The sequence below is a fragment of the Buteo buteo genome, chromosome 4, assembly GCF_964188355.1.
Source record: "Buteo buteo chromosome 4, bButBut1.hap1.1, whole genome shotgun sequence".
Classification (NCBI taxonomy): domain Eukaryota; kingdom Metazoa; phylum Chordata; class Aves; order Accipitriformes; family Accipitridae; genus Buteo; species Buteo buteo.
In genome coordinates, this window is record NC_134174.1 from 40,077,888 (window position 1) to 40,089,130 (window position 11,243).

The 11,243-nt window shown below is 39.7% G+C and overlaps 1 protein-coding gene across 1 annotated transcript; it reads right to left on the reverse strand.

Moving 5' to 3' along the window:
- Positions 1-1,351: 1,351 nt before the first annotated feature.
- On the reverse strand, positions 1,352-10,945 carry PRXL2A (peroxiredoxin like 2A). The gene is made up of 6 exons (XM_075025610.1): positions 10,814-10,945; positions 7,831-8,010; positions 7,369-7,460; positions 3,158-3,298; positions 1,961-2,125; positions 1,352-1,822 (listed from the first exon to the last, which is right to left on the reverse strand). Exons 1-6 carry the CDS (start codon positions 10,821-10,823, stop codon positions 1,724-1,726), a joined length of 687 nt encoding a protein of 228 aa, XP_074881711.1. The 5' UTR covers positions 10,824-10,945; the 3' UTR covers positions 1,352-1,723.
- Between the last annotated feature and the right edge of the window lie 298 nt (positions 10,946-11,243).

An 11,243-nucleotide genomic window follows, 5' to 3' on the forward strand; every position in this document is an offset into this window, starting at 1 on the left:
TTATGGGCATACTTACCCAGGTAGCTCAGAACATGGAGACAATACATGGTGCTCTGCACCTGTCCATGACTCCTCGGAGAGCCTTTATAAAGTCCGTATCAAGTAGTCAATTTGCTGTAGACTTTGCTGCCCTGCTCTCCAAACTCCTGTTCCTTCCTCCATCCCCCAAAACAGTCAAACACAAATTTCACCTAACCGTAGCATACATGAGTCCAATTTCCATTTAGTTTTCAAATGAAACATCTCTGTGAACATATGAATCACTCAAATTCCTCACTGCTAGTGTTGTTGCAGGGAACTGTGAAGAACAGACTCTGACGAGCACATAAATACTTTTAGTTAAAATTAGTTCTGCCTGGACATAAATACTTAAAGAAAAAAAAAAGGTCAGAATTTCATCCATAATGATGTGATTTTAAAGCCTGCATAACTGATTTAACACAGACCAAAGCCAGGCCTTGGTGTTTGTGAAGTTTTAAGAGTTTTGGGGATTTAGGTTTCATACAGTAAGCATCATGTATGACCATTTTTTTGCACACAGCTCAACAATACAGATGGATAGGCACTGGCACACAGAGCCAAAATAGGCATATTACCAAAGTTTCAGAGGTGCAAAGCATCCCTGCCCTCAGTAGCAATGATACATGAAGGTTTCATTGATTTTAAGGTCAAAAGAAAGCAGAATGACAGTTCAGACTGACATGCTGCCAGGACAAAAGAATCCTTCCCTTTAATTCTTCTGCTGGCTTAGTACATTCTAGCCTGCGCATTTTTCCGAAGTCACCTAACCTTTTATATACACCAGCTAACGAAGGATACGCAACACTTGATAATCCTCTCTAGATGCAATGTTAAAATTTTGTTTAGACTTTGAAACATCAGCACATTTGGAAAATTCATACTGTCTTGCTCATACTTCAGTCTAGGCACATATATTTGGCTACGTATGGTACTGGGTCTCACGGATCATATTGTGCAACACTACCTCTATTTTTAGGAGTAACAGCCCAGCCATTCTACTGCAGAACACAAGCCAGGGTGGAAACTTTACCCAATCCGCTCTCTGATATTGTTCCCTTTTCTCTTAGAATCTTAAACACGAGAAGGAACTTGCCCTCATGCTACAATTATCTTCTGAAGTGAACATTAGATGCCTTCAATCTTCATTGCAGGGAATCACCCAAAGAGCTGGAAGATCAAGAGCCAGTAGTTAACTAACAAAAAACTTAGTAGGTAGACATAGTGGCACATCTTGAATGCAGAATCTCAGAATAATCTAGACAGACAGGATTTAGTCTTCTAGAAACACAGATGTGTTTACATGTTAATGAAAAAGCAAAAAGCGAAGGCATTTCATTTACATAAAGTTTTATTAACCTTCAACCTCAGCTGGTACTCCATTACTCCAGCCTTAGAGTTTTGCTCCCCTAGGTAGACAAGTTTTCAGCTGACTGTCTCTGACTGGAAACATCTAGGCTAGGTCAGATTTTAGACCCAGCCTTTCATTAATACAGTCAGACACAAAAGAGCAGTTGAAATCCTGACCACCTGAAAGGCTGCAAAGCCTGCAGGAGGATTTTAATCATTTTCTATGTTTAAATAGAGAATCTTTCTTCTGCATTGATCACTAAATAGTTAAGAAGCAATTAAAATGCATGTTCAAGAAACAGATGCATTCTACATTTCAAGCTGTGATCAGATATATGCGCAACTATTTTTCCGCTTATGAAGCTTGTGGTTTTATCTTCTCAGCAGCTTCAAGGACAGATGGAAGGCTGACTTTGTCTCCAAATTCTTTCTCACGATGCTCCAGTAAAACACCCTAGTCAAAGACACAAGAGAGAAATTCATACACTAGTCTCCCCTACAGGAGATCAACTGACCAGCAACTGAACAATTCCAGAAAAGAAACTTTTGGTCTCACAGGAGACATAAAAGCCTCCTGGATGGCCTGCAGTACCTGTGTTCCTGCCCCAATCACGTAGACTCCTCCCAGGGTGAATCCTTCTCCTTCGAGGTTACCACTATATCCACTCTTCCAGGCACGGAAGAAATTTTGCCAGACTCCAAAGCGGAAGAAGCCTGACATCATCATTTTTCGTCTACGTGGTCCATAGAAGCCCTTCTGCAGGGAAACAAAATATCTCAGCAAACAAAGTGAAAAGGACTTTTCCTCCCAAATGAAATTTAGGAAACCAGCCAACCCTGTATCCAAGAAAGGTCACAACACACAAAAGCTAACCAGGCAGAACTAAAAAGAAATTGTGCCTGAAATAACTTCTTTAAGGCATTACCTAACCACTTATATCCACGCAGCCAACTAGTGGTACTGCCACCATTCATGTGGACTTTAAGCTGATCCACAGGTATTTAAGCCCCATATATATCTACATCCCTATTGCTGACAACAAGGGTCCTTTGTGATAAAGATCTTTTTTCTTATTTTTGAAGTATGGCAATAAAAATGCTGGTAAAGAGGTAACAGCGGTGCCAAGTCCTGAAACTTTATCAGCAATCTGTTTTGGTTTTTTTTTGGGGGGGGGGCTGGTTTGCGTTTTTTTCTAAATCGGCCCGATTCTTTCACACAGGCAGAGTGATGAAGGAAAATAAAGGTATCTTCTAGTTGATTTTGAGTATTACGTATTCTTTTTCCTTCAGAAGCCAAATGATTTCTAAAGGCATCTTCTGGGTTAAGAAGTAAGCCAGGGCCGTGGTTTTGTAAGACATGAGACTGGCAATACAGCATGTGACAATGTACTGGGACAAGCCACATTACTGCAATTTGGCCTGTACATCATGAATTAATTATGTCTGTCACCTTCAGACTTTGATTCATACATCATAAACATCAGTAAGTCACACAGCCAGTGGAAGAAAGGAATAAAAATTAATAGGCCATATGGTTTACCTGTTAAAGGGGAGGGGAGGAATAATCCTGCAACAGCATGTTATCAGTGCATAGCTACAGAGCAGTTTGTAAGCTGAGCAGGAGAGATAGATATATATAGAAACGCAAAGCTAATTAACTTCTTAAACTACAATGCTGCTAAAACCTTTTTCATTCAGACCACTTTCTATCTGTATTATTTATACAAGCTCTCCAAAGAGGACATTCATAAGCTTGTTTTTAAACAAAAGAACACTGACTTCACTATACCTTTTCATCCAGAAAGATTTCTCCTTTGAAATAATGCTGAAAATCCTCCACTTCAGTCCCTATCTTCTCTTTCACAACAGCATAGAGAGGGACACCCAGCTTGGACAGCTGAGGTTTCAGAGAGGAGAGCTCAGAAGCCTCCTAAGAAAGGAAAAAAACCCAAACATTTCAGGCAGTAAATGGAGGTTGGAAAGCTTCACCTTGAATTTCAAGAGCATCAGAAACATACATAAATTCTAGCTTGAGCCACAAAACAGAAACAGATCTGTGAATCAGACATTTAAGCTAGCTCTACTCCTAGGCAGGTATTCACTGGATTTACTAGAATTTTCTTCATTAAGCACAGAGGAAGGAGATTTTTTTGAGCATTTACTGGATAAAATATTACAATCCTGGAGAAAACATATTCTTAACTCAGAGCTGTAGATATACCTTGTCTGTGCTAGGGCTTCAACTATCTTTTAAAGTGTTTATGGAACAGTACAAAGATACTGCCTGCACATCACTTAACGTTCCCAGGCCAGAATTTCTAATCCTTTTTTCCAATTAGAAATACATCATTATCAGCCCTTTTGCAAAGTATTTTGAGAGCTCTGTGCAGCAGCAGGCTATACAAGTCCAGAACAAGTAATGGACTGAAGATGCATTCTCCTTCCTAGATCCCCCAGTGAAAATAATCATGGAATTTCTTCATACACCTTCAGTATCCCAGAAGCAATACTGCTTTTGCTGGTGTGTAAGAGTGTAAGGTGTCACCACTCATCAGCTGGGTTTTTTGTTCTGCTGAAGGAATCCCAGCTCCCACAGTCTGTGCAAAGACCTCTGAGTTTTCCAACAGATCAGAGTGCACACTGAAACATGTTTCTTCTCATCTCTGATGGAGAAAGGTAATTTTTACTGGACAAAACTCCTACAAAGAACTCCATGCTTTAAAAAATGGACACAGTCTACATGAACACCCTCAGCCACCTAACCAAAATGCCTTAACTCAAAGGCTTGCAGGACATCTAGAGTTTACCGAGTATCAAGTAGCAGACAGATAGGAGTGAACAGACAGGAGAATAGACATTAGAGAAACACATCAGTAGGTGAAAGGGTAAGGGCAGCTTTCCAGTTCACTACTCCATCTTTTTCAGAGGAAATGAAAAAGGATGAATCAGCATCACAAGCAAACACAGAGTAGTAAGCAGTGAGAGTGTCCTGGTTTCGGCTGGGATAGAGTTAATTTTCTTTCCAGTAGCTGGTATAGCATTATGTCTTGGATTCAGTATGAGAAGAATGTTGATAACACACTGATGTTTTCAGTTGTTGCTAAGCGGTGTTTATACTAAGTCAAGGATTTTTTTTCAGCTTCTCATGCCCAGCCAGCAAGAAGGCTGGAGGGGCACAAGAAGTTGGGAGGGGACACAGCCAGGACAGCTGACCCAAAGTGGCCAAAGGGATATTCCATACCATATGACCAGTATATAAACTGGGGGGAGTTGGCCTGGGGGTGCAGATCGCTGCTCGGGAACTAAGTGGGCATCAGTCAGCAAGTGGTGAGCAATTGCACTGTCCATCACTTGTTTTGTATATTCCAATCCTTTTATTATTATTGTAATTTTATTATTGTTATTATTATTATTATTTTCTTCCTTTCTGTTCTATTAAACTGTTCTTATCTCAATCCACGAGTTTTACCTTTTTCCCTCCGGTTCTCTCCCCCATCCCACTGGGTAAGGGGAAGTGAACAAGTAGCTGCATGGTGCTTAGTTGCTGGCTGGGGTTAAACTATGACAGAGAGTTAAAGGATCATAGCTTACACTTGTTAGATTTTTCCCCTCTTTTCTGTTCTTAAAGATCTGGTAATTATTTTCTGCTTTCCCTCAACAAAATGCCTTATTATCTTCCTAAAAGGGGGGTTAATAACAATTTTATCTGGGATTTTCTATATAGTTCAAAACTCTCATAACCAACAAAAACAAAACAAAAAAGATCTGTATTGTGACCTAGCACATCTAAGAACTGATGCTAGTGCAGTGGGGTCCCCTGTAAAGCCAGAAATCACTGTCTCTGGAGAGACAGCAATACCATCAAACCTTGATTAGCCTTTTGGAGAAAGGCACTTCAGCAGTTTGGTGGGGTTTATTTCGTGTCTTCTTGCTCAGCTTTTGGGAGGGGAGAGAGCAGGAATGATGTAAGAGCATAGTTAAGTTTTAAAATTCTCAAGAGTTTAGACTTCAAGCAGCATCTTGGCACTAGACCTGATTTGCTTTGCTTTACTGCTAGTTAAAAATTATACAAGAGAAAACAAAAAAGTTTATTTTTGTGGGCAAATCATATCACACAACAGCTGTATAGCTTTACCATAGGGCTGTGACCATTTCATCTAGTCTGTGAAACTGTTTTCTTGTTTTTGTAAAAAGCAGACAAGCACACCCTAGCAGAATACTTCCTCTCTCCACCAAGGCAGGGACAACCCAAAAGAACAATTCCCATTTCAGTTTGTCCCTCTGATACTATGGCTCTTCTGCTATTTTAGACTGCTTGAGTTGATACCTACAACATCTAGCAAGCCCATGGCACTTTCACAATGACTGGAGCATTGGATCATTACCTGGCCAGATCCAGACTGTGAGATGTAGAAGTGCAGTCCTGTTAAAGATAGTCTATCTTAAATAACAAAAAGGGAAACTGATGATTTAGGATGCAGATGATAAAGATAAAAAAGTCCATATTTCTTAAGTCTACAGGCCTCAATTCTCAAGGATCCAAAGGCATCATTCCAGTAGGATTTGTGACATCCTCTGCAGTGGATAATAGAAGTGTGTCCCCACCACTGATATCAGGTCAGTGATCCATAAGGCAGAATGGCCACTTTTCAACACCACCACTGTGTCCAGGGAAGTATATATTCCTGGAAGTATATATTCCTTCTCGATGCTGTCAACGAGGACAAAATTCAACATCCTTTCCAAGGTGTAAGATAGTGGGAACCAAGTGTATTTTGTCTCTTGCAAAAAAAAAAAAAAACCCAAACAAAAAACTACTGCCTGCAAGTTAACAGATATGGCAAGTCACCTGTATTGAACCATTCCACCAGCTCACAGTCAGCAACACTGGGGAAAGAAGCAGCTTTCATACTACAAAGAAACATTAATGGGAAAAAAAAAAAGGGGGGCAACTGAAGTGTTCTTAGGAGAACTCACAAAAATGCTTTGAGTGTACAACAATCAAAAATAACTTCAGTTCAGACAATTTAAAAGCTTTTTCAAACACTTTCACAATTAAAATACAAAACAATTCTTTGTCCTAATTAGCTGATCCGTAGTGTGACTGCCTCTGTTAAAAATTTGAAGTTTTGAACCAAAAATAAGAATTAGAAAATTAAATTTCTCTCTCCTCAAAACCACAATTTTTTGAATTGGGTTCTTTATTTCTACTTAGGAAGTCAGCATTAAAAAAAAAAAAAATCATTAATGAATTCCTGTCTGACTGTATTGGAAAGGCACAGAGTCAGGCATGCAGCGCTATCTCCTCCTGCCTATGCTACACCTGTTCAGAAAGCAAAGTACTTTAATCTTTAACCTTCCATGAATTCTACACATACTTAAGCAGTTACTACTGATGGGAACAGATCCCTTAATGAAGTGGTTGCAATATTAATTACTCCATGTTATAAAGTAGTGAGTAACAACATAATAGCTATTTTTCCCCATAGCTATGAGAAAAATAATGGCCAAGGTGTAAGTTATGGCCATTCCCAGGCACACAGTACATTCAAATCTTATTTTAAGTATCTACTCCCACCTCCGTCCAAGGAGCCTAATGCCAACTTAAGGATCAAATTTTGTTTCCTCACCCGCCTTGTTATGGAACAGTAACTCCTTGTCTTCAGACTCCTTACCTTCCTGACTCACGTTCAGCATCTAGAACAGCAAGAGATTCCCCTTTATGCACACCTCTTTTTTGCTGATAAGCTTTATCTGATGGCTTTCTGCCAGTCCAGTCTTGGGCTGCTTTTGACCAGAGACTACCCGATCACAGAGATTTATTTTGGACATATGGAGTATGACTAGCTCATAACTCATTACCAATTGGATTTTGTGTAATCTCCCTTTCTAGATACCATAGGCTAGGTCCCTGGTAGATGTAAAAAATAATTTATTTAAAGGGAATCTATGCAAGTAGAGCTCAACTCTTCCTTATTAATCCCCAAGCCCAGTAAGTACCTCTCTGCACAAAAATCATCCAGGTCTTCGCACAGCCATGATCACTGCACCATTCTTCTCCCATAGTTCACCTGCTTTGAATGTTCTTTGTTCTGTTTATACAGGAGAAACAGCATCAACAATAGTATCAGCCATTCTTGTTTATATCGATTAATGCTTTAAGGACCAACATAAAGCACTGCAGAGAATTCCACATTCAAATACAGTTTCATCAGAAAAAAAAAATCTATATGCCTAACAGGTTATTATTGCTTTATTGATTTTTAGAAGTGTGTCATGTTTCATCCAGAAATACCAGCTTTGGTTGCTCTTCCTTCACCAGAATTATCGGCTATCGATGACACCCAACTACGTGTTATAACTAGGAAAGACTAAGAAAAACTCTTCCAACCCTGGCTTTACAAAGTTTCTTGTAAAAGCCCAATTATTGAAGAATGTGGGCCGAAACACCCAGAATCTTACCTGATCCCAAAGTTTTTAGCTCTATCTCCTCTAAAAACTCCAACGTAGCCTTTTCTGGCTTGGACAAAAATAAGTCAGTGTTAGCAAGGACGATCCCTGTCACAGCTGCACCAATGGCTCCAAGACCAACAGACCACATGCCCATGGTGAAGATCCCAAAGTCAGGCAGGAAGGACATTTCTGGAAAGAGAAAGAAGAAAGCAGATCTAACACTGGACATCAATGATGCCAGACAAGGAGGAACTGGATTGAAACAACAACTAAAAGCTCACACAGATATTTTTGGTTTAACTGGAGATGATCTGTATATTTATTACTGTACTGAACTGGGTTTTAGAAGATCTAGATTACATTCCAGTTCTGTGCCTGACTCACATCAAAACTTTTAACAAGATATTCTTACCTTTTCCTGCTACCAGACTGACAAAAATATTCATGATCAAAGTGCTCAGATGCAATGGGGAGAAAGATGATTGAAGTATATGTGCGTAATAAAAAGCCTCTAACAAGATGATCTCTATGTTAGCCAGTAACTTAAATTATTACAGTAAGACAGTGGTTTCTTTCAAAGAAAGAAGCGTTTGTAGATTAAATGTTTTTTTTCCCCCACTAATCTATATTAAACAGTGAACTTCATAAATATACCACAGAAGACTTTTTAAAAAAAAAATATAAATCTGTATCTGGTTCACCATAACTGGTAACCTTTCCTGTTCCTTACAGTTCCACACTAGAACCAAAGCAGGCACCAAGCCAAAATTAGAGCTCATCAGTCATGCCTGTAGGCAGAAATATATAGATTTGCAACCATTTTATTAGACACAGTGATCCAACATTACAAACATGCCCTGGACAGGACCTTCTATATGCTAACCAATTTCCACTCTGGCTAAAGCAGAAATGACATCAGGAACAAACAACTTAAACTCACACCCATCAGAACTGATAGATAACATTGCAATGGAAGCCATTACATATGCATGCTCAAGACTTATACAAACACTGCTTGTTGTTACCAGTGACTCTGGTTCGGTGGCAATTTTATTTAACCACCATCCATCCACATATCCCCCACAGCCCAATCCTGACACTTGCACATGTTTCACAAGCGTGGGAAGGGCTGACAGCGACCTTCCAGTGAGGCACTATCAGTTATGAGGATGCAGGAAAGCACACTTAGCCCTGCCTCATGGACAAAATTCAAGATCCAGCTCTGAGCAATAACTGGTACAAGAGTCATTGGAGTTTTGGCAGTATAAGAAGTCAGTGTACACTTACATCACAACAGTTATGTGTTACAAAGGGGTGTAGGTTTGCATTCACCCAACTTTAGTATTATACAATATGAAGAACTGAATTTTTTCCAGAGCCATCTGCAAAACCCTATTCCCTGATAGACTGTTTTGGTAAATGTTGCCCTCTGTATATACTTTTGTATGGGAGAGGGGTTTTTTTCCCCTCATAAATATAGGAAAATATTACTGTTTTGAACTGTGACTGGCAATAAACCAGAGACACACATTATCTTTAACCCTACAGCTAGCTGTTGCCAGAATTCATAAAGTAAGAACCAGAAGCAGCTCCTTGCTTTTCTGCCCAGAATTTTCTGGGAAAAAAATCCCTTTCCATCCTTAAAACTAGCTCCAGAATACTGACAAACAAATACAACCAACTGCCTACCTGCAGAAATAGCTAGATAGAAATAAATAGAAATTTTGAAAAAAAGATCGCTCTGTTCTTCTAACAGCGTGCTTGGTTCCAAGGAATACAGTATCACAGTATCTAGAAACATGAGTAATCCATGATCCCAAGCAGGAAACAAGGCTAGTTTACACAAACATAACACAGATAAGAGAACAGATTCTCCCCCATTTCACCACTGATTTCTAACCAAGGGAAACCTTCCTTGACCATATCTGCTTTCTCTAGATAGTTTTTTCAAACATAAACTCATACCGTAATGACAATTTTTTGATATCTGCCTCTGACTCATATCAGAGACCATCCTGACCCCAGCCTTTGGAATGACCAAAATGTAACTCAAAATGTTTTGCTGTAATGCAGCAATATCCTTGTGTTAAGACTTAAAATCTCTGTGGCATACCCAAAAGGCTATAGCGCTGCTCCCTTCCCAGAGTTTGATTATCCAACTATTCTTTAGACTTTAATCTTGTCTGGTCAAGAACTGTTTTTCTCTTAATTCTTAGTTACAAGAGGAGGGGGGGGTAAAATCCAAGTATTTATCCCTTGTGCACGTCATTTGTGTACAAAAATGTTGCCGAATTTGTGGCAACTAACTGCTTAATGAGTAGTTCTCACATAGCTTTTTATTTTTATTAGCATTATTATTATTGTTAGCATCATTAGCACAACTAAAAGCCAGCTTCCAGCCAGTGGTAGTTGATAGAGAGGATATCATTAAGCTTAGTCAACACATCTCTTTAGTTTAGTTGGGACTCTTTGGTTTCCAGTCAGTGACAAAAAAACCCTATTCAAATATGCGAATCTTTTGCTATTTAAAAAATAGGGGAATGGAAGAAGCAGCTCTACATGGTGGTACTGAAATTCCTCCCCTGCTGAGCAAACACCAGTGAGCCACTCTGAAAAATATGTATAGGAAACAGCAGCCAGGATTATTAAAACATTCGCTAACGAGACAGGCTGAGCCCTGACACATCTATGTCATTGAACCCCAAGTGAAGAGACTAAACAGAAAACAGCTGACCATTTGCAACTAGCAGCTTCAGTTCTATTTAGCTGCTTTTTATTAAGGAGATCTGAAGCTCAAAATAACTTCACAACCCTTCACCCCACCTTAAAATACAAATGCTACTGCCTTGTGATCAAACTCTGTGAGTTTTTAAACATCAAACACAATCCACAGTAAGAAGATACAACAAATGAATCCCGTAAGCGATAATCCAGGAGAAGAAGACAAAACAGAGCATCCCGTAAACCTTTAAATTTAGGTGCACGCACTCACCAGAACCCATGCAGCCAGCACAAGCATCAGCCACCACCAGCTCCCCCTGAATGCAAGCGTGGGCAGGAGAAGAGACAAACTGTGCTGCCACGGGTGGCAAGTGGGCAGGACTAGGCAGGAGTCCAGTGCTGGAGCCTTTGCCTTTCCGCCAGGACCTGGCTCTCAAGAGTCTTTGAGAAATACGTTGCCACAGCCACCCTGCGGCAGTTACGAAAGAACAGCTGTCCAATCCACAGCAAGATTGTTTTAAAGGTATCTTAATCATTCAACTTTTTTTTTTTTTTTTTTAACTGAACACATCATTACCCTCTTTATGGGGTGGGTGGGTACAGGGAACAGCAATTAAGAGAAAGCTTTTCTGAAGCTGGGATCACAGCACTAAACTTTAAGATCTGCATGCTAAACTGTGCTCTTCTGTAGAACTGCATTT